Here is a 23,347-nt window from a genome sequence, read left to right on the forward strand (position 1 = left end):
TTGTAATAATTTTCTCTCTCGTTATAAATTTTCTTATATAATTCTATATTGAGCGCGAATGTAGGCCAGTCGGTCCGCTCAAGTGCCAACCAAGCCTTTCATCCCTCCGAGGTCGGCAAATTGGTACCATACCTTTCTGGTAGGATAAAAAAAAACACAGATTTGATGAGCGATCGCCCCCATCCCGCTTCCCCAAGTCATTGTACTGGCCGACACACCGTCCCAAAACGAACACAAACTGCTGTAAAATTCTTTATCATTCAATTCTATATTTCATATAGAAAAGAAACATACTAGAGAATTTTGTAGAAAAACTCAGCACTTACCCAGTATTTGTGTATAGTTGAATTTGCCCTCTTTTCACTACTCAATGTAGTGTAATAAAAAAGTGTGTTTTAAAACGTCCTGTTTTTCCTACATTAGTACCTGGAACAGCAACTGGTAGGACACCACTTAGCGCAGGTGACATTTGAAAAAAAGAATTTCATTTCTTCTTCTTATTTCAAATTTATTGCACTTTTATAGGAAATATCGCACGTTGTAGGTGAACTCTTCAAAAGATGCACGCTTAAAAAACTGCGCAAATAATTTGTGGACATTTGATGTGAATCTTGTCCAAGATTACGTTCTGGCGCTACTTGTTTAGCTGTAAAGGAGACGCTACAGTCAGCGTTAATCACAAAAGGGGACAATAAGTAAATGATTGCAACTTCCAGGTCATTATCGCTTCTCTCATGACTATTGTTCAAAGTGAAAAACAGCACAAGTAAGGCAGTAAGTAAGTAAAAATAGGAACACGCAACTATACCTCGGTTGTTGAATGTCTTGCACTAATGGATATCATCAAAAATGTGGCGCCACGTACACTTCAATTAAGAATCGTTTGAGGTTCGCGAACATGTAACTATCCTACACAGCCTAGCTGATGACACACCGGCTAGCCGATGTGTTAAGTCTAGTGTTTTTATCTTCCTAGATAAGGCTGTTAGCAATTTATCCATCCCCGGAGGATGAAAACCCAGATTGGCACTGCGGCAGATTCGAACCTCCGATCGATCGTGCAGACACAGCGGAAACTTCTTGCTGACTGCGCTACACGCGCGCATGGATGTCATATAATATGGTTATCTAATTTCTACTTTGCACAAATGAGTTTACATTGAACACAGAGAACGAATTTCCAAAGTTACTTTTCAAATCACAAACACATACGAAAGGACATTATTCCTTCAACAATACGACGAAACGGTTATCAAATACCACCGACCACACCTTAGGAAAGAGTGTTATATCCTCTGTTCGGTTTGAGTTCAGCACTCAGTGATTGTTAGTGTTTGCTTGTTGCGCATCTCATAAGAATAACATTTGTTAGTAACTTCTGCAGTATTTTGCTGCGCCCTTAGTTGAACCTAGCTGTATTTCTTTTCATTCACTGAAGTTAGAACTGCGGATAACTGTCTGCTAAAAGAAGAGCACAACCGAAATTCAACGTGATCACTTCTTCGAACGCTTTGTTCTTCCACTACTACGAGACAAGCTTTACACAACACGTCAGCTGCTCTGTTCCACAATCTCCCATTGCCCCCCTACCTCTATTCCCAACCCCATCTGTTGCTATCTATTCCTCATATTTGCGTCCAAACGCTGCGATTTCTTTTTGTACTAAAATTGGAAATGATTTCGTTAGTACACTTTTCTTCTTAGTTATTATATGTTAGTTATAATTCTTTAGTTTTCACATCCTACATTTTAAGTCATTATTCAAACACGTTTCTTACGTGCTATGAAAACACGTTTCTTACGTGTTATGAACGTATGCATCCAATAATACCTTATTGTTAGTCTTATTTGGAAATTTCCTCATAACTGCAGCTGATGCAGAACTTGGATTTAAAAATGAATTTGCTGAGAAGAAAGTAAAGAGAACAGCATAGTGCCCTGGCAGGAGCATAGTGTCGCGTGTGTACTCCAACACCTGCGAAACCATCAGAGTACAACACCGAATAATACAATCGATATGTTTCTGTGGCAGTTGCAGAGCCGTCAGAGCGCAATAATGAACGATGCATTTTTCAATCAAGGGCAAATATTCCTGCAACACCGTCTTGTATGACCATTTCCACACTTGCATTAAGGATGTGTCTTTGGTATGTCATGAACAGAAGTAGTCTTTTTCTGGCAAAAAAAGAAGTAATCTTCTCAGCTGAGGAGTTTTTCAATGTTGGGAACAACTTAATCAAATAATCCGTGGAAGAGCTGTGTGAATACCTCTTATGAAAATGCTTAAAGGCAGCATATCACTGATATGACGTGGTGATGGAATCAGCGGGAAAAGCTAGAGGTGCTGTTGTAAACGGCGGGATTTGGGGTAGTTCCGTACATCTCTCTCTCTAATCGTCGTTAAAAAAACCGCGTGGAACAAGCTGTTTTACATTGTTCATTGTTTGTTTTTCGTTGTATGCTGCTTTTGAAAACTATGGTCTCTAATGAAAGCAGTTTCTGTTGTAAGACTCCTACAAACGAAGTTTTCTCCAGTTTTCACTCTTCGATTTTGCACTTCTTGAGCTCTTAGCACGGGTTGCTATGAATAGCGACAATAGATGGTGTAGAGTCTCATTCATCTTTCTTATTTACACCATAGTCAAAATATTTCAAAATCGATATCCTGCTGTGATCGAAAGGAATCCTTAGATAGCAGCTTCTGTAGCTTCTGTAGCTTCTCACATCTGCCGTAAAAATGCGGAAATATGTATAATCATCAGTACCTCCGTCTACTCTGGCGCACCTGCGGTAACTGCCGCTTTTTTTTTTGCATAACACCCATTTCCGCTGCTCTGCGTTCCTCGAATCGAACGCGCATCACGTCATGTCTGCAAGCACAATTACTGGCACATGTGTCTGTTAATGGTGCGCCCACTTTCGAATGATAATAATCTGAAGCACAAGGTCTGAAGACAAAATTAGCTCAAAGGCCGCTGCACATTTCAGCGTTCTAGCCGCATCCAAAAACAGGAAAAAGCTGCGGAAGTAATATATTTCTAAACTTCAATCAGCGGCATGCAACCCCACGTTTCGCAGCACTTCCGTTTTCCAATGAAAGGCTGGACTTAGTTTGTTGTTGTAGTTGTACGTTCTCATTTAAAGTACAAACGATCGTTCTCTTTTTGTCTAACTCTAAAAAAAAGACACCTAATCCGTTTTCGTAGTTCCAGCTTAAGAAAACTGTCATTCACGACTTAGAAGAATCCTTATCGAAACTAAGCAATGGTGGACCGATCCCATTGTGACAAGGATCGACGAAAGATGGACTCAAAGCCATCAGAATGTGTCCCAAGAGGTGCTAAACGTCCTCAAAGGAAACCGAAAACGGGATGGAGCGATGTGTTAGCAGCACGAATGGATTAGCTGAGACATCAGATCAGCTCAGGACAGGGCCATGAACGTTGTCTGCGTCACAAACAGAAGTCACGTATATATATATATATATATATATATATATATATATATATATATATATATATATATATATATATATATATATATATATATATATATATGTATATATATACGTCTTAGTATAGTCGATAGCCAACAGCTGGAGATGGAGCTGAAAGAAGGCGGATTATAGTGCATTCAAACAAGTGAGCTAATTTTATATTTTCCTGCACAGTGTAATATTGCCCTACCTCACAAGCTTGAATTGATTGCGTGCTTCCTTTTAAGTGGATTTTACGACATCTGCCGTTAGTTTAGCTTGGAGTCTCATTACCTCCCAGATTTCGTGTAGGCGCTCTCTGATCGTGAATTTGCGAGCGTCAACCAAGCAATTTATTCTCGGCTCTATAAATAGGGAAGCTGTCCTCTGGAGTAACGAGTTATGCTGTGTTTTATTGAATTCATACTGAACATATTGCGGTGTTATCCTGCACTAAAATAAACGACGTAAAAATCTCATTCATCCAATTACTGCTGTCCACTACTCCCAAACTCTTCCCTCAGCAGATTACCGTTGGAGATTTTTACGACAAAATAGGGATCAGGCTCACCCCGAAGTTTTTTCCTCAGTTTTATTGCGCAAGTTTTGCACTTTCCAGGCCCTTCCGCAGTAACAGAACAGTTCCGCAGCTCTGTGGTACACTCCATAACATCATGACAAGTTAATGAGGACAGCTTTGATTTTTTAAGATGAGTTGGGCATATCGGACAGTAACCAACGCTCTGATTGGTTCACTTCAAAGAACTTTACTATATGGTTGCCTCAGTCACGTTTGAATATAAAAACCTCTATTTCTTAGTCCACCTACTGCGACATTGTAACGCGAATTTCAAAAAGAAAGTTGCCAAATCCATTTCTTGAGCACGATTGATTTCTCTACTGTTTCTGTTTGTTTTTCCCTTCACTTATTTCACGTTCGGCTACAGTTTGAAGTGTTGCGGTAATAGCATTTGGACGTTGAACTTGAAACATGACTCCCATTTCTTTTCCACACTTTTTCAAACCTGCCAAATCTTTAATACACCATGTTCGCTCCACCCACAGGCATGAGGCTCGTGCTGAATTGACGCACTAGCTTCACGACTAACATATTTAGTTGCTACTCCTGAAGACCACAGCGTTTTTACTTTGGCTGACTCATCTCCCTCAGGAAACTAGCCAAATGTTTTGAGAATCCTGGCACTCGCTACGAAAGCTGGTGTTGCTGATCTTCCACGAATTTTCTGTTTTATGCTTAACGCCATTCAAATGGACATTACTTATCATTATATAGATCGCACCTTCCTTTTTCGCTTACGTGTCTTAGCACATATTAAATTTTTTTTTTACTTTTATATGCTTTTTTCTCTCACACTGACCCTTTTTGGTTTCGACACTTCATTTCTCTACTGCTGTTTCTCGATCTCTCATTTTATCTGGGACCTTTCATGCTATGGGAAACATTTCCGTAGGAGGCTCCTATGGATATTTTCCATAGGAGCCTCCTACGGAAAACTCACATTCAAACTCTGCATGTAATCATTGTGCATTTATTGAAAACTGGCGCGTCTGTTAAAATTCGATTATTTTGAATTCGTTCACACCTCCCAATCTAATTTTTTGGAAGCTTTACAGCGCTGGTACATGAGACTTCGCAATCAATTCGCTCTTCCCATTCAAGATTAAGTAATGAAAACAGGACTAGATATTGTGCGCAATCCGATATTACATAGGATTTCTGCCTATCGGTTCACATCCGCGGTTAGATGAAATATATTTATCTGAAATAAACATTAAAGCGGTTCTTCTTCGCAAATTTCGAAATTCCGGGTACCTCTTCCTATATCGTTGCTGCTATGGCTTTTATTGTCATGAAAGCTAAACTTCAACAAATTCAGATGTTCATTTCTCTCCTAATCTGGTACTTAGCTACTTTGGCCGAAGGAGAGCAGACGATTGTGGAGGGGCCGCAAGACTCGTTTGTATTTCTAGGACAAACTGTAGCACTCAAATGCAGAGTCAATAACCAGGTAATTGCTACCTGCTTTACCGGTAACTGCTTTTTCCATTAAGAAAGCTCATGATGTCGATAGATGTATGAAATCAAAATAGTGAGACAACCAGAAGCAAACGACACCATGTGCCTACTTTGAATTGCTGTAAAATAACTAACTTTAGAAAGGATCAGTTCAGTGGATGAAAAATGGGTTTGGATTAGGAGTAGATCGTCAACTGAAATTTTTTCCTAGATACTCTATGATAGGTAGCACAAGTCGAGGAGAATATAATCTGCAGGTATGATCTGTAGGTTTTCTTTTCATCTGTGAAATTTCTCGTGGTTATTTTTCTCCCAACCCCAACTTTTCAGATCACTAACGTGACAGTGGGAGATGATGACGTATACGCCTGTCAGATAAGCGAAGCAGCCAACGAACGCTCTGTTGTTTCCAATTCAGCCAAAGTTACAGTTCTGAGTACGTTTCCAATCTTTTTTATCTGGCTACTTTAATGCCTAGCACCTCGCCCCAAACATTCTCTTCTTTTCTTCTGTTTGTTTGTTCTTTTTCTTTGTGAACGGCTTCATTTGAAGAAGGGTGTTTACCACACTTATGTAAACCTTAGCTGCAACATTAATTATCATCTTGGAACATAGGCAACTCCAGCTAAATGCACAACACGTCGTTACTAGCTTATGTTAGTTGTGTAACTCCCAGGGGATATTTTAGTCGTATGTGTAAATCGATCATATGTAAAACGAGGGGCAGGCTGACATTGGGGATGACATAAATAACGTTCCAGATGCATCTGTTCTTTAGTTCGACCGACCCCACCAAAACTCCAGAAGACAAGTCACTTCATTAATGCGGTGGCAGGCGAAGCGATTACGCAGTCCTGTTTGTCCAGAAAGGGTACTTCAACCCACTTTGCGCTTTTTTTTCCTTCCTACATGCCTTAGCAGACACATTGCGTCTTTTTTCAGGGAAACCCCCACCACGCCTGGGATGGGCTTTAAGCGATGACGTCGAAGGTAGAAATATCTATATGTGGCTTGGAGAAACACGCGTGAAATTCTCCCACCTCATCAGTACGTTAATGTCTCCTTTCCTCTAGTAGGAAAACCATGCTTGGAAGATGACGGTTTAGAAAGCCTGGAAGCTACACAGGAGTCTCTTCGCGCAGATATCGAAGAGGAGGTTCAAAAGGATGGAAATGGCTACATAGTATCGAGCAATATAAGGTTTGTTATTTATTGTTATCCGTAGTTATCTCGAATATGACTAGTAGTGGCAGAATTCCTTTCGTTATGGAACAGATTGGATTTTATCGAGCCCTTGACCATATCACATAATAAATGGCACTAATTCACGTGTCTTTGAATAGGACGATCCATGGGTTGCCGGAAAAAGAAAGCAATGAAAAAGGAGGAAGAGTTTAGTTTGATAAATTCATACGAAATTCCGTATGAAAAGATCTTACATCTTTTTACATATCTTAGTCGGAAATCCCAGACACTGTCTAACATTATTTCGGAATATGACGTATGGTTCAATATTAAGAATCGTTTGATCCTTCTCACAGAGCTAACATCTAAAATTGGTCCATACTTCTTCAAAAAGTCCGTGTTTTTAGCATTATTAGAATAGGATATAACTATACACCTACTATTAAGTGTCTACTTTTAGTAATCAAGTGACGTAAATCTTATAGATTTTCGTGGATCGCTTAGACTTCGTAACAAATTCAACATTCTGTTCCTATAGACAAAATTGCTTCATAATGTCTATCGAAAAAGAATTCATTCATATTGACGTTTGCAGCTTTTTGTTGGTTTTTTTGACCTGCAGCCAAGAACGGTAGTGATCTTTATTAACAGCTAATGTTGCAAAGTTATCGTTTTCGTCAGATCTTGGTAAATCAAAGCCATCAAATGAGTATCCTCTCATTACACTACAGAAAGCATTCACACAAAAGGTAAACTCAAAGAAAAACACATCGGTTAGTGCCAGGGTCAGACGTGTGATAGGATTTTCCCATCGGGGAGTCGTAGAGGCTGGGAGTTGCAAGAAAAGAGGGGTCGTAAGGAAGTGTGCGGTTGGCAGTAGTCAATGGAGGATAACATGATAACCTGGACAAGATATTACGCAGTCCTAGGTAATTACATACATTATAAAATAAACAGTACAATAAACAATAGATAACAACAATACAAAACAATTAATAGTATTGAATGGTTATAAAAAACACAAAATATTATATTTGTCTTCAGGAGTAAGACAGTTTTGAAGCTCCAACATTTTGTTTTGGAAATGTAGAACAAGTTGACAATGTAATAATGGGAGTACACCCCACGTCAAATTTTTGCAAAACAGATGGAAACATGAAATTACTTCTAAAAGATGAAGAATTCAATTGTAATTAGTTTTCAGCGGCTTAAAAGGTTTTAATGGAAGTTAATGACCAAAAAGCTCAGATTCTGTGCACATTGCTAATTCTGGGAGCATCGCGAATAACTTCGTCATAAGCGGATTGTGGTAACTTGTGGTAGGTTCACTTGTTGGGGATTTTTTCCGTGCCACGCGGGACTTGTATGACTTGTTCGACTGCTCCGAGACTTGCTCACAATAGGTTTATCCGACCCTTAGAGCGCCACAAGCATGGGGAATGCATGCTTATATACAGTACACAAATATGTAAACATGAGTCATAAAGCTCGCTAGGCAAAATAAGATAAATGTAACATACAGAATAACATAAACATAGCAAAGAAGAATCTATACTAGAACAAAATAATGACCCTATCTACTAATCAACTGTAGTCGACTTGTCGACACTCCCGCCGACCATTGGTCCTCATCCGTCGAGCTCTTTCTTGTGCTTCTCGATCCTGCGTCTTAAGGTGTTCCTCGCGTTTGGTACATTGCAAAGGGTGCGATGATGTCCTCCGTCGTCTGGCATTAGGTCCTCTGCGATAGTTCCTCTAATTCTTTCACAGTACCAACATCGTCTCGGCTTGAACTTGCACTTGTCAGGTGGGCATTGATCAAGGCAGTGCTTGCAAAGTCCTCCATAACGTACGATATTGTATCGTTTATCGCAATCTGTTAATTGTGGGCAGGAGTCAGAAAAATGTTGCCCAACTCTGTTGCAGAAGGCGCATTTCATCCAGCTTTCAACACCGCGTGAGGATTCTCCAATTTTTCCGAATGTAAAATTCCGAAGAACTTGTTCCATCTGCAGTAGGTCTTTACGTAATCTTTTGCGTCTCCACATATCGTCATCTATTTCTTTGTTGTTATCGCGCGCGTCTTTCTCATCATCAATCATCAATCATCTGTTCGAAATAATCAGGATCTGATCTTGGTTCTTGATTGTTTTTCGGAGTCTTGTAGTAAACGTCATTGTCATGGTATTCATCGTCCACTTGTTCGTGATTAGGAAAAACTTGTTGTGCGTGCCGTGTTTCGCATTTTACTTGTACTTGTAGGCCGGTCAGTTGTAGCCTTTTTGGTGATTTCGTGTTGTTCATCGTATCGGATTTTTCCTCTTCATCTGTTTTCGTCGTGTTTGTTCTGGATTCCAGTTCTCGAGCTTGTAGTGTCAAGGCGTTTATGTCCTGTTGTTGCTCTTGCAGTCTGTTTTGTGAGTGTAGGCTACTCTCTTGTAGAGTTCTGTCTTGTCGTGAATTCTTACTTCGTAGACGTTCCTTTCTGCTTTTTGCAATTCGTTTTCGACATCCTTGGTGAGTGTGGAAAGCCGTTTCGTTTCCTCGTTAGCCATTGGAATGACTTCGGAAATGTCCCCCGTTTTCCGCTGAACCTGGCTCCATTCCAAGAGTCGGACGGGGTCTTGTGCGGCATACCATTAACTTGTCAGCAGGTAATTCGATGCTGGTCTAACAATCTTTTCCTTTGCAACGCTTGCTGCTCTCAGAATCCGATTAAGGATGATAACTTGTTCTTCTGGGGCTCCAAAGGTTAAGGTTGGGTCTCCCTTCATGTGCATCCAGTCCACTCGGATAGTTGCTGCAGTATCAACTTGTCGGTGAAATCCGTCAAGTGTCAACGTGAGATTGTTTTCGAGGCAACCTGTAGTTGGTTTCTTGTCATTCATGAATATCGACAGATTGGCGAGATGCTCGTCCATTTCTCTGATTGTCATGCTAAAAAATAAATTTGTAGAAAATAAGGAAATTGATTGTGATGTTGAAGGTAATTGTGATGCACAAATATAGGTGTGTAGAGAATCTAACTTGTGTAGGTAATCCAAATCTAGCAGTGAAGGACGGAGCCTAAAGAAATTTTGAGTGTGGTTTTGAACTACTCTTGCTCCGAAAACAACATAAGGTCCCTAGCACTAGGTGGAAGCATGTTCGGATTAGTCTTATTATGAGCCCGATCGTACATCTGACAATCCGAAAGCCATAAGTTGGCAAATAGAGATAAGTTAGAGCTAGAGTTGATGTGATCAGACATATGATGAGAGTGATCAGACATATGATAAAAGTGATCAGACATACGATGAGTATCTTGTACCACTGTAGGAAAACATCTAAAATGTGCCAAATATCAGACCACTGTATATTGAAGTCACTACTTGGAGTACCTCGTAGCCACTTATTCAGAATGGATGTCGCAGTATCTGTGAACTTGAGAATACCGCTGATTTCAAAACTTTTGACTACTGTTCCACACGAGACCGTGCATGTCTGAGTGACCCTTGCGTTGCTGAAGCTAAATTTGTAGCTCCGAAGCATTTCCTTTTTGATCGCAAGGTACAGTGAAGCTTGACGTGGGACATATTATTTCTGCTCGAGCCGGTTTATTTGAAATGCACATAATTTTTGCGTAGGCTTTCTTTTGGCATCGATAACATCCTCTTACAATAGTATTTTTCATTGTGCAGATGGCACTGTAAACAATGATGTTGGTCTTGAAGTCATCTTGAATGTTGAGAATTATCTCGGACGTAGTCATGCTTGATATTGTAGCTTGAACTTGTCCTTCTCGAGTTCGTCGGAATATTACTGGCGGGAAAACTTCCGGAAGACGGTGTTGTATGCTGTCAAACCATGAGGAGATATCAATCAATTGTCTGCATTTACAGTTGGCTTGGGTCTCGGCCGGATAACATGTACAGTCTTCTGCAATGTCGCAGTCGAGGTTGATCGCTGTCCTGTGATTCCGACACTGCAGGGCGGGTTTTTTGTTTCAGTACCAGATGGCCGTGTGGTTTCCATCCGTAATGAATGGCGAATTAAGGAGTGAAATTGGTGGCACTGTTATGGAACTTAGAGTGAGTGTAAAGAACTTCCGTAACACTGGGATATTTGGTCGCAGATGTGCCAAGTACGACTCAGCTGTAAGTGGTAGGCGTTAAATACATGCGGTAAAACAAGCATCTCGAGCTCTAATAGAAACAATCACATCCGAGGCCTCCGCAGGACTCCACACATGCTGTAATTCCCAGATACGTGTTCCCGTGTTCCAATTCTGGTAGCAGACTTGTTGCATTTATATCTGCACACTTTCCTCCCTTACATGATCCCGTATGGAGACAGCCTTTGCTGTCCGCTATATTGTATTTCGTGTCGCGTGTGAAGACGTCTGTCACGGGTTCACAAAGCAGAACGAATGTTTTCCAATGAACGTGAATCTCATGCAATGAAGTCGATTTGTGGTGTAGTTTGAAGCAAGCATATTGCTTGAATGGATTAATCTTCAGAACCTCAGAAAGTTGGACCTTGCAGGTTTGGTCATCATCAGAGCGGGAGCAGACGGTTGATACGTGGAAGAATATGTCTACTTGTTGACAACCTTTTGTTTCGGCCATAGCAAAAGTAAGTATGTACAAGATAGTCAACAGCTCGATCAGGTCGACCGGTCGTTGTCATATGTCCTATTCTCGTACTTCGTGTAATGCCGTTGATGAGAGCTCTAAGACAACGACAGATAAGACTTGTCACTAGGCGTATTGGTAACCGAGGGTGATAGGCACATACAAGAAGATGTAACACCCGGAGACGACCAAGTAGAGGAGAATTGTGACGGAATTGGACACTTTGTTTCGATAATTGTCGTGGTTTCGTTCTCCGTGATTTTCCACTGTACTTGATGATCGTGTAATATAACGTGTGGGGGAAAACCGCATTGTTTCATTCATTTGCGGGTCTCCGTAAAATCGACAAAATTCTGCGGCACAAACATGGTAGGGTATGTGAGGCGGTGAAATAAGTTTCACACCTCCATTTATGCAACGAATGCGTCTGGTGCTTGAGGAATGTTGGTATGCCTCGTCGGAATATGAGTCTCCTATTTTGATAACCAGAATCAACAGAATGGTGAGTAGCGTAGCGGATTGATTTGCAGGAATAATTGAGAGAATTCCTCTGTAATCTACTTGTCTTCTTGGTCGTAGGTTGCATCGACTTGTATGTTGATTGCTACTGGGTATGGAATCAGGACAATTTTTAGACTCGTGAATTCTTTCTGTGGAAGTAGACGATGAAGCCGGTGATTTGGGTCCCCGTACTTGTACTAGAGAATCGTCGTTCTTTCGTTTCTCATCCTCTAGTTCTAGTGGAACCAGAGGGTTTATCGGTCTGCGTATCTGGCGATGAGATGTTAGCATGATGACCGCTTCGCGTATTAGTCCTTCTGAGTTCATTATCAGATCGTGTATTCTTCCCATTTTCCACGAATGTCGAGGTAGTACTGGTTCGTTAATTAATACAATGTCATCCTTTCTAGGAGAATATCGTGAACTTCTGTTCTTCCCTACTTCGCGTTGATGTTTTTCGCGCAAAGCTAGCAAATATTGATCTCTCCATATTTGCCAAAACTTCTCTGTGAACTTACAGGATGTTTGTAGAGCTTTTATAGTTTGTGTCTTGGTTCTTAGAAGGACTTGTTCTCCAGGTGGGAGACAAGAAGGATCTCCCTCATCTACAGCGATGTCATCCAATGGATAGGGAACTTCAAACTCGTTTTGAAGGAAGTCAATGGGTCCCAATACTTGTTCAAAGGTTGAGTTTGATTCCACATACAGAAGAGGCCTCGTATTTAGAAGTTCCTCGATTTCAATTATCAGTGTCGACAATTGTTCAAGGGACAGTTTAGCGAGGCCTGTTGACTTGTAGAGGGAATGTGGGAAGGACTGATTTAATCAACTTCTCATAGAAGCTTCCTTGCCATGGAGCGAAAGGCGTGATGCATTTTTAATGAATTTTTCGACTTGTTATTGTTCGTTCCACAGCCGGGTCATTTTGGACCGCACGTAGACACTCGCTGAGAACGGTTTCTCCAATAGTAAACGTTGGAGCATTATCACTTGTGATAGATACTAGTAGACCTCGTCGGGCGACGAAGCGGCGTAACATCATGAGAAATGCTGTGGTGGAGAGGTCAGAAACGACGTCGAGATGTACGAGGCGTGTTGCCATGTTCGTAATTATACATCCATAACATTTGCCTTCTGTACCATCGCACTTTAGAATGGACAGTGGACCAAAGTAATCCAATCCGACGTGTGCGAAGGGTCGTGATCTGCAGACCCGTTCTTCTGGCAAATCGCCTTGTTCGGGATGCTTGTTTTGCAAATTGTTGAACTTTTGACAGGGTATGCAGTGCCGAATAATGCGTGTCATTTGTGCTCGCAGTTTGGGAATCCAAAGGATTGTCGCACCAAGAACATGGTGTGACTTATTCCTGGATGTCCGTTATTATGACAGTCGCGAATTAGGGTTTCTGCTAACCAAGAGTTCTGTAAGACTATTAGTGGTGTTTTTGATTCCCTATCCAGATCGCTTTTTCCCAGACGTCCAAAGCATCTGAGTAGGTCATCTGATGATGGATCGAACTTGATGTTGAGGTGTTGCAAGGATCTGAGAATGGCAGGGGTGATTGTTGCTAGATAAATGTTGTCTCACAAGAATTTTTCTTGCTGTGGCTATTTCTTTTCCTGACAGCTGGAAGTTGCTCTGCTTAGGTACCTCTTCAAGAAGTGCGGAAAGCCTAATTGGACGATTTCTTCGGTCATTCACTCGAACAACAAGTATTCCAATGTAGCGTAAGACTCGCGCTACAATTCGCTTTGCATTTAGTAGTGAGAATTTCCTCAAAGAAGCGAATAAGTCGGTTTTGTGGAACTTGTTCAAGTCTTTTTCCGTTATTAAGACTTCTTTGAGTTCTTCGAGAGGCTCTATGACTTCTGATTCCTTTTCATCAGTAGTAGCATCCTGATGCTAATTTTCGAAGCCAGTGTCATAGTCGAATGTCCATAACGTGGATGACCAACTTTCCGGAGGATCGTGGAGGAGAGCTGGTCCTGTCCACCAGAAGTGATCAGCTAGTTCCCTTTGAGTAAGACCTCGTGTTGCACAGTCTGCCGCGTTGTGTTGAGTTGAGATATGTCCAAAGTGAACTCGTATGCCCATAGTTTGTAGGTGCTGTGTAATCTTTCCGATCTCCAACAATCGGTTGAAGATTCTCACACCGCCGCTTGTTAGAGGTCTCCGTTTTATTCAATTTAGTACAATTTCTGAATCGGAAAGGATGTAGACAGCTGGAATTTGAAGCACCGCACGAAGTTGTGATAGAACATTGTTAGTCAGGCGGAATGCGAGATTTACCGCATCCAATTCCATTTTTGGTATTGTCGATGATGTGGTTTTTATAGATGGTAGTTTACCTCTTGCGATGATGATGTTCGTTGTCGTTTCAGTCCGCAAGTAGACACTTGCAGCAATGAATTCAGCACTTGCGTCGGCGAAGGTGATTAAAATGGATTCTGTGTCTTTTGCACAAAGACAGGGCTCGAGGCAGAGCTTTTGTAAACCTGTCTATGTCTGAGCAGATACGCTTCCGTGAGTCTTTGTGAACTTGTGACAACGCTGTGTCCCAATCGTATCTTTCTTTCCAAAGAGTCCTAAGAAAGGCTTTTGCCTTATGAAGCAATGGTAGTATCCCTCCTAACGGGTCATAAACAGATGCTAGGGCACTTGCCACACTTCGTTTCGTGATATCCTCAGGGAGTTTTGGTCGGCATGAAATCTGGAGATAATCAGATGTTGGATTCCATGTTATTCCTAGCACTTTAGGTAATTTCTCCAGTGACTTGCCTTTCTCTGCAATTTGTGATATCAGCTTGGTGTTATTGGATGAGAGCTCACGGAGATTCATGTTCAAGTCGTTGAACACTTGTTCTGTTCGATTGTAGATATGTACTGAGTCGTCCACCGAATCTGCAGTTAGGATGAGATTGTCGACGTATAAGTTTCCCTTGATATCAGCTATAAGCTTGGCATCCTCCTTGTACTGGTTAAGATGGAAATGAATTGTTCCGGCGAGAAGGAATGGAGATGTTATCAAACCATACGTTACTCGGGTGAATCGGAGAACTTGTATGTTACTTGACGTAGGTGGTAGTTTGTGGTTTCGTAACCACAAACACATTATGTAGTTGCGGTCATCATCATGAAGACGAACTTGTAAACACGCTTTTTCCACGTCTGAGATTACTGCTATTTCTCCAATTCTAAATCGAAGAAGTACACGGAAAAGCTCTGGTAGTATTATTGGACCGCGGTGAAGGATCTGGATACTTGTGGTGTAGAGTCGTTTGGAACTTCCTCAAGAATATGCTGACGTAGCTGTTCCTTGAATACTTCGTTGTATCTTTCGAGTAGGTTTTCGTCCTTCTGCAATGAGTTTCAGACGCTAACTAGTCTTCTCAGCGCTATAGCTCTGTTATCGGGTAATGGGATGTTGATATTCTCCCACGCCAAATGAGCGTAGTATCCGTCTTCTCGTTTTTCTGTTGTCTGGTTGAACTTTTCCCATACTGGGCTGCCTATCCTAGCTTTTTCTTCTCTTTCGGAGTTGGAAAATTCCTCCGTTCCTGCTGACTCTAGGGACCAGTATTTTTCCCACTTCTCATTCTCGTTCTCATCCGTGTTGGTATGAATGATGGAAGCAACGTTACCTTGGCCTTCCAGTGTCCAGTAGCCATCCCATTTATCCATGTCGTCCTCGTGATTCTCTATTGTTTTGACTTGTCCCGACGTGAGGTGTCCAATGCGCGTTGTAAGTAGATGTAATCCGGATGGAAGTTGCACTTCTGGTACATCGTCCTTGAGTAGTGTCTACAGCTGATCACATCCAAGGAAAATAGAATACTTTACGGTTGAGCCGCTTGTGGTGAGGTTAATCGGCAGATGTTGTTGGAGAAATTCCAGATCTTCTGCACAAACCGGAGCGGTCACGAATGGCTTGGTTAAGATGTCGTGCGTAAATAGGAGTAGGGATATCCTTAGTCATAGGGATATCCTTAGTCTTTTAGTGTCAGGATCCATCACTTTTACCTCTCCCGTGAGCAAGAAGGTGGTTTGCGAATTTTCCAGGTATTTTCCGGAATAAAGTTCCAAGACAACTTTCTCCTCTGGAAAATTTGAACTTGTTTCTTGGCAAGTTTGGTTGACCTTCATCGTTGGTTTGAGCGCTCTAGGTTCCTTCCTTTTTGTCGAGATTTCCTTAGTCTTGTTTGTGTCATCAAGCTCCCTCTTCAGGGAAGACGAGATCTTGACATTTTTGTAGCTAACTGGAAACAGCACGAGGTGTGGTGGCGTTTCTGGCACTTGAAACATGGCCGCCTCTTACATTCTGTGGTCGTGTGTTGAGAAGACGCGCGTATAAGGCATAACTTGTGATTGCGCAAGTATTGTGATCTTTCATAGGGAGTTTTCAACTTGTCACAGTTGAAAGGCTTGTCGGTACCTCACAATACATGCAAGAGAGTAATTATGGGTTTTTCGCTTGTTTGCGTCGTTTATCCGTCGCATCTGTGTTAGAAAAACCTGTCTTTTCCTGTGCAGAGGGAAACCATCTCTTCGTTCGAGATGCTTTGTTCAAGCAGCTGGAGAAGGTGGTCCATGCTAAAAGGACTGTCTGCCAAAACCGCTTGCTTTCTTACGAGGACTTGTCGCTGTGTGTTGTCAGGGAATTTAGAAAGTATTCACCTGAGTAACCACTGACTATTGACATTTTCACCTTTCTGGACCAATTGAGCCACAATAACCTGTGTTGCTCAGACAGTCTTCGTTGGTCGCGAATAGCAGTTGATCGAAGAAAGCAACTGTCTGGTTTATCGATCAGTCGAAAAACGAGTTTGTTAACAATCTTGGCTGTTGCTTAAATTCGACTATCAGCAAGTTGGAATAAACACCGTTTCGCGCCATTTACCGATGATTAAGGAGAGTTGGTCGGGCCACACTCATACTCGTAATCTATACCACGAACTCCACTTCTTTTTTGTCAGATTTCCACACTACGTCAGTTTCGTGATACGCAGTCCTTGACTTGCTTGGGAACTCACATAACTTATGACACCCAAAGCCAACGATTTCCGAAACTAGTAGAGTTCCAAAGCTGGAAGGAAGTTGTTCTTTTGGCATTTTAAAAGCCCAGTTGCGGGACCTCAACTTTATAGAAAAAAATTGAAAGTTTCGTTCACAGAACACTCGAGGGAAAGTGTTGACAGCAGATCTTGGAACTGACCTATTTTCGGTGCAGCCCAGAAGATGTTGCAACTTTATGTCACTCCCAAAAATACTTTGCTTAGTTTTAAGTCTGCAGATCACTCCAAAACCGTCTTTTTTCGCATGTATTGAATAAAATGAGGAGAGATAATTCTAAACACTAGAACAACACAGAATCATATTAAGAAAATCAATTCATTTGTCAACAATCTGGATCTACGTTGTGAAAATAAAACTCGAACTCAACATACAATTGTTCTGTACGCTACCCTTGGGAAAATTAAGTAGGAACTTGTTATGGGGCATTATAAGCTCTGTTTAAGAATTTGTGTCTATAATGCCTCCACAAGTTTCTCTTTTAGCATTTGATCCTAATCACAGAGATCAAACGGAGTATTTCTTTAAAAAAAACAAAGTATATGTCATAGAGTATGTGTGTAAAATGTCTGGCTTGATGAGTACTAGGGCGGATTTGAATCTCGATCGTGCAAGTAGCGGAACTTCTAACCGACTGCGCTACACTCGCCCACCCATACTGACATGAAAATTATTAACTATTTGCAGGCAGCTTTTCAAGTAGCTCACTCCCACTTACCTGGAATTTCAACTTGGATTGAGCTACTCGGAGGCAGCATACCAGGAACCTAAAGTAGTGTATCTGCGGTAAAAGTTAGAGGCGCCGTTTTAGATTGCGGGATCCCGGGTGGTTCCGTTCACATCTCCCTAATGGTCATGAAAAAACGGCCTGGGGAACGGTTCAGTTCCTACGAGGCGCGTTGCAATGCTTCTCTATGTGCACCTTCCGATCCTCTCTTAGTCTATTCATAACTTTCACATGAGTAGGCCTGTGAGGAGACAGTGATCTTAGAACACTCGCGCGTGGACAAGAGTGGCGCGTCATACCTGAGACCGTCGCAAAAACGTCATGGAAGGCACCGTTTTCACAACGATTATGGAGACATATACCCTAATCTACAACTCCATCACTGGGATCTCTTATTTAAGTAAAGCCAACGAACTGGTGTGCCCACGAGGGTAGAGTATTATAAGGTAACTCAGAGGAAAAAATCGTAACAAAAGGCTGTCTCACGAGGCTGACAGTTAAATTGATTGGGATCTGGTCACGCTCATGCTCGTATTTTACACTCCTAACCCTATCTTCAACTGATTAGGTCCCAACATTGTCAATTGTGTGGAATACTGCCTTCAACCAACGAGTGGATGTTACGACCTAAAGTGGTGATCCGAGGTGCGGGACAAGAGGAAGTTCAACTGACCAGTACTGACCTGCCTTTAGCGCCATGTGCCTTCGCGTGATTACGGCTGCCGCTCCACCAGCTATACATCATCCCCGACTGCCTTGGATCACCTAGACACCGCCTCTCTACTACCCTCGAACCAGCGCCGCTTGTGATGTTCGCGCAGAGGGCGGAGCAAAATGTCGATGTTTCCCATGTATTATACCCATGTATCCGCTCCTGCATAAACTTCTTCGTTATAGCATACCAAGCAAAAAGTATCCTCAATTCGTCTAAGCATCTTCCTTTGCATGAAGTAGAACTTCTTCAACAACGTGGACAGGCTTCCTACGTCATGTCTTATCCTTACATTGAACAGGGCGAATAGCTGATAGATACACTCTCGGTTTGACCTCGGTGAAAGGGCGACCAAAGGCTCTTCGTTGAAGAGTTGAATGACGAACTGGTCTTTCTGAATGTTTCCCTCGTAGCAAACGTCGTTTTTCGGCATGCGGCAAAGCAGATCTTGGAGTTCAATTGATTGTCCGTTCACCATTTCTCCCAAGGTCTCGAAGAGGGCCCCATCTGCACACGTTTATCAGAGTGGAGTCGTAAACCTGGTGTCTAGCTGTGGTAGCTAGCTTGTGGTGTGGTAGCTAGCTTAGATAAATGTTACAGCTCCGTCGTGCTCGAAGCAAGTGCTCGTTGGAGTACTCCGGATCGACCAAAGGAATCTGGTTGCTGCAAGAGTGAAATTAACGCGACACTGGTTTTTCGGCTGGTCTCTCATCGATGGCAAAGTTGAACAAGAAGGCCCTCCCGCCAAATCTTTCTCCTACTCCACATTTCATTTCAAGCAGTGACCCACATCCGAATGACGTTCGAACTGCAGCAGCTGTTTTTTGATGTAAGTCCTTACTTGGGCGTACAAACTCTCCTGGAATCCCAATCGTAAGAGCGCTGAGAATACCACCTCGATGAGGAGAATTGAAAGATTTGTTTCTCATAGATCCCTCAGGCATCTGAAGTACGATTCTATGGCGGTACGCTGTACAACATCTTTTTTGCAATGATTGGGATACTTGCGCCTTCCTACTAACAAACACACAAGACTGAGATCTAATACATAAGTAAAAGGCCACGAAGTCAAGCTGCAAACTTTTAAATAAGGTGCAGAAGATCTAGAGTTACATGGGACATTGCCGTGCGTACAGCTCTTGATTGCGGACAGTCGCTTTCTTCAACCGGTCCAAAGCGACTCATCACGGGAACATGCGAGTACAGGTGCTCAGCCTCTCTGACATCGCTAGTCAATAGCTCGATGGTGCTCCCCAGCACTTTTTCTTCTGTTTCTTTCTGATAGTTCTCCGTTCTTTTCTATGTAGTTGTGCATAAATAAGATTGCTTCGTAGTCACATCAAAGTCCGTTTTCATTAGCATAGTGTTTTGTTTTGCTGACAGGGCATTTCCTCAAGCACTTTGAATTCTAGGAACTCAATCTCTTTGTAGGACCCTATGAGCGAGCAAAGAGACAAATTCATATGTTTCTTTTTTTTTGATTTCATTTGAAAATTTAAACCATTTTGTGATCATTGTTTGTCATCAATATCATTAACCATTACGAAGATCTTTCACTGTGAGCTCAAGGCAGATGACAAGGAAATCGAATATTCCTGCGAATTGCGATGTTTTTTTTTTTGCGCGTTGCGGTCGAACAGCAAAAACAGAGAAGTAGCCAATGAAAACGGATCTTGCTGCTATTACTACTATCAAGTAATTCTATCTATGTAAAATCACATGAATGAAAGAAAAAACTACTAGAAAAAGCAACAGAAGAGGATAGCTTTTAGAGCATTCGCGCTATCTACTGCTGGAGGATGCAAGAAAGAAGGACTTGTATCTGCCTCCGCTGCGGACCTGTCTGCTTCAGAATTTAAGAACACGTTCATCAGCACCTGTATGTCATGAGGACGAAAAATGAAAGTTGCATATGGTTTTCAGTCTTCAATCTGCTGTTTGTCATTTTTCCTTCTTGTTTCTGTTGTTATTGGCATCGGTAGCAGTAAATCGCTATTTTGCACACTATCGCGCGAAAACTTGATACATTGTGTGACAAAAAGATGATTTCATCAACAAGAACAAAATTTTGTTATTCCCAACGGCTCAATCGCGCAACAATGGAGTTATTTCTGAAAACCAGGAGTACATCTTTTATGTGGCACCAGTTTCGATTTTACAAGATAAGAGATTTTCTGGCAATGACGTCTTCCACCCGTATCAAGTAGTATTTCTCACTTCATTTTCACTCACGGATAGATCTTCAGTCATAGATAGATACTGTTTGCTCGGTTTTGCGTGCCCTCTTCATAAACAGGCCAACACCACCTCAAGCTCGGTGCAGTTGCGTAAGCGGCTGCACTCTTAGCAGCACAGTTGAGCTGGAGAATGAGACCCTCGTTGACTCCACTCATCTCTGCAGCTCGACAGCAGTTAGCGAAGGTCCCACATCTATTGTAATCCTTGAATCACCTGCGACTCGATTGAGCTTTCGGTTGCGAACGACTCGGACTGCAGAAATGAGTGCAGCTGACGAGGGTTCCGCCTCAATCTTCTAATATTTACTAAAAAAATGACCGCAAATAGTTCTCATTGGTAGCCGGCTACTTTCGCTTTTGTTTCCATAGGACATACTTATAACTAGGAAAGCAGGCAAGTAACCATTTATATATGTGTATATGCATATGTATGGATGTATACGTACATGTACATACGTGCACATATATATGTATATACGAATATGTACATATATACATACTATATATATATATACATATGTATATATATATATATATATTGTAACCGCGTATACAAGTATGATTGTTGAGCGTACGAGCTATATAACCCACGCTGATATATGGATATTTGAATAAAGCTTCCCATATATTCGAAAAACGTGCTTCTGTCGAGCACCTTCCCAGGGTCCATATCCAGAAAGGTAAAATACCTAAGAAGACATGAATTCATTGGCAACAGACATCCATCTCGTAACGTTGAACTGCCGGCCGCTGTCAGGTGAACTCCAATAAGCTGCTGTGTCCAGAATACTACATGTACCGTTTGCTGCATTGCAGGAAACACGCATCAGGGATCGCTTCATCATCAGTACCCACAAGTGCACCACCTACTGCGGTGATGCTGATGAAAAGAAGGTGGGAGGCTGCGCAGCACTCTCGAGGAACAATTACAACAACCTGGTGGAGGAGTATGAATCAACGTCGTCGCCCTTGTACGATTGCGGGGTTCTGTCCAACAATCTCCAGATCCTCTCTTCTTGAAACCTTGGCATTGGGAAGTGTAATTATCTTTTCTTCTTATGTCAACGAGGTTTAGGTGAAACTTTATTATTGGCCTTACGTTTCGACAAACTCGTCTTTATCAAAGATCTGAAGAAGTTTCGGGGTTTTTGATGCCATGAATATCCCATCGAAGTCATCCTCTCTCCTTACCAAACAACGATATTGTTCTAATTACACCACGCAAGACCTCCAAAAGGAAAACGAACTAGCCAATCTCATTGACTAGCGGGCTTGGTGAACTGCCGCATTCTTATAGATTTTCACCAAGGCGAATGAGATCTACGCACTGTGCAGTATCCTTAAGTACTGATGACTGAATAACGTTAAGGAACCGCATGTGGGAGAATCTTATAGCTCGCAGAATGCTACGAACGGCACGAAGTCATTGGAAATTCATAAGCACTCATTTTTGTTACTCACACCTGGATTCCTGACGGAAACTAAGAATGAAATTAAGAATGAAATTAGAAGTGAAATTAAGAATGCCTCCCCAGCACATGCTTCGTTCTCATGCGCGAATATCGTACACTTTATTTCAGACTCATTTCCATCATGCTTCTCACTTTTGCGTCTTTATGCTGTTATAAACTTCCACGCCTTTTACCAGCCAAATGTTCCTTTATACGCAGGTTAAGCATCCTTCCAGTTTCTCCAATACAGATGGCGTTGCACGTTAAACATTCTTTTTTTTTTAAATAACTCCGATTTTCGTGCAATCGCCAGCCTTACCGAATAGACAAACAACGCAAACTCTGAAACGCATTGCCCATCGTAGAATCTATTACGAACTAATTGTCGTTTGATGCTGTCGTTCGGGATGTTCGCCAACACAACATCATCTTGCAACTGTGCTCGCAAAAGAGTCCGGTGTACAGCAGCAGTCAAAGGCATCATCCCACGAATCTGGGGTGGTACGGGTCTTAGGAGGGTAATGCTTCTACGGGGTCGTAGATTGTGGGAAAGAGGGTGATTCCGTTCATCTCTCCCTGTATCAGTGTAAACGAACGACCGTGGAACTGTTTCTTACGACGGCTTCTGTTGCAATGCCCAACCTCTGCGCCTCGCCACCGCCTGCGATTTGTCCGAATGGGTTTTCAACCGTACCGCCCCAGATTCGTGGAGTGATGCCTTAAAGGAGTCAGAGACGAAGGGAATGCACAGAGGAATTCTAGCTTCATGTTGGATACTCACTGTCACGTTCGTAGTTCGAGATTGGATGTTGGATTTCGATATCATGTAACCGTTTCAACTAGCAATGTTTACGCTATTTTTAGTAATTCCTCCCGTTCTCTATTCCCTGTGCACACTGCTGTTGCTGTTTTGACCATACTTGGGATAATTGCCTTTTCCATGCCAATAGGATGGGCTGACGTTGCGTTTATAAGTATGTTTTTCGAGCTTTCCTTGCGATACCACTTCACACTTCCAATGCCATTGTGCGGTTTTATTTGAGCATTCAAATAAGGCAGCCAACCATTTTTTGGTTGTTCTCAAGTGAGTTTTATGTACTGCGATCGTTCATTAAAAATTCTGAATAATTCGTCTATTTCGAATTGCGTTGATGTTGCAATGAAGCAATCATCGATATAGCGGCAGTACACCTGTGGAAGACGTTCGATTATTGTTTGTTCTATTTTGCTCACGAAGCAAATGGCAAGAACTGGAGCAAGCCTTTGGCCTGTAGCAAATCCTTTTATTTGAGAGTAGTATTTTTCCAACCATTTGAAAATGTTGCAGTGAAGGCTTT

General features: G+C 41.9%; 4 protein-coding genes across 8 annotated transcripts; 1 reads left to right on the forward strand and 3 right to left on the reverse strand.

Moving 5' to 3' along the window:
- Positions 1-3,264: 3,264 nt before the first annotated feature.
- RB195_023502 (uncharacterized protein) lies at positions 3,265-6,824 on the forward strand (the record flags this gene model as incomplete). Of its 2 annotated transcripts, XM_064210964.1 has the most annotated exons (9): positions 3,265-3,383; positions 5,275-5,305; positions 5,374-5,505; positions 5,654-5,770; positions 5,844-5,949; positions 6,292-6,384; positions 6,456-6,560; positions 6,620-6,713; positions 6,767-6,824. In XM_064210964.1, 9 exons carry the CDS (start codon positions 3,265-3,267, stop codon positions 6,822-6,824), a joined length of 855 nt encoding a protein of 284 aa, XP_064066845.1. The 2 variants fall into 2 exon arrangements, with proteins under 2 accessions (XP_064066845.1, XP_013291805.2); XM_013436351.2 differs by lacking the exons at positions 3,265-3,383; positions 5,275-5,305.
- A 1,502-nt stretch (positions 6,825-8,326) lies between these two features.
- RB195_023503 (uncharacterized protein) lies at positions 8,327-8,800 on the reverse strand (the record flags this gene model as incomplete). The annotated part of the gene is made up of 1 exon (XM_064210965.1): positions 8,327-8,800. The coding sequence occupies one exon, from the start codon at positions 8,798-8,800 to the stop codon at positions 8,327-8,329; it is 474 nt and encodes a 157-aa protein (XP_064066846.1).
- A 537-nt stretch (positions 8,801-9,337) lies between these two features.
- On the reverse strand, positions 9,338-16,115 carry RB195_023504 (uncharacterized protein; the record flags this gene model as incomplete). Of its 4 annotated transcripts, XM_064210966.1 has the most annotated exons (7): positions 9,338-9,635; positions 11,290-11,409; positions 11,475-12,628; positions 13,464-13,587; positions 14,309-15,066; positions 15,195-15,614; positions 15,834-16,115. In XM_064210966.1, 7 exons carry the CDS (start codon positions 16,113-16,115, stop codon positions 9,338-9,340), a joined length of 3,156 nt encoding a protein of 1,051 aa, XP_064066847.1. The 4 variants fall into 4 exon arrangements, with proteins under 4 accessions (XP_064066847.1, XP_064066848.1, XP_064066849.1 ...); XM_064210967.1 differs by lacking the exons at positions 13,464-13,587; positions 14,309-15,066; positions 15,195-15,614; positions 15,834-16,115 and adding an exon at positions 12,749-12,914 and having other exon boundaries at positions 11,475-12,597; XM_064210969.1 differs by lacking the exons at positions 9,338-9,635; positions 11,290-11,409; positions 11,475-12,628; positions 13,464-13,587; positions 14,309-15,066 and having other exon boundaries at positions 15,183-15,614.
- A 2,349-nt stretch (positions 16,116-18,464) lies between these two features.
- Positions 18,465-18,800, reverse strand: RB195_023505 (uncharacterized protein; the record flags this gene model as incomplete). The annotated part of the gene is made up of 1 exon (XM_064210970.1): positions 18,465-18,800. The coding sequence occupies one exon, from the start codon at positions 18,798-18,800 to the stop codon at positions 18,465-18,467; it is 336 nt and encodes a 111-aa protein (XP_064066851.1).
- Positions 18,801-23,347: the final 4,547 nt, after the last annotated feature.

Source organism: Necator americanus, chromosome X (genome assembly GCF_031761385.1).
Source record: "Necator americanus strain Aroian chromosome X, whole genome shotgun sequence".
NCBI classification, from domain to species: domain Eukaryota; kingdom Metazoa; phylum Nematoda; class Chromadorea; order Rhabditida; family Ancylostomatidae; genus Necator; species Necator americanus.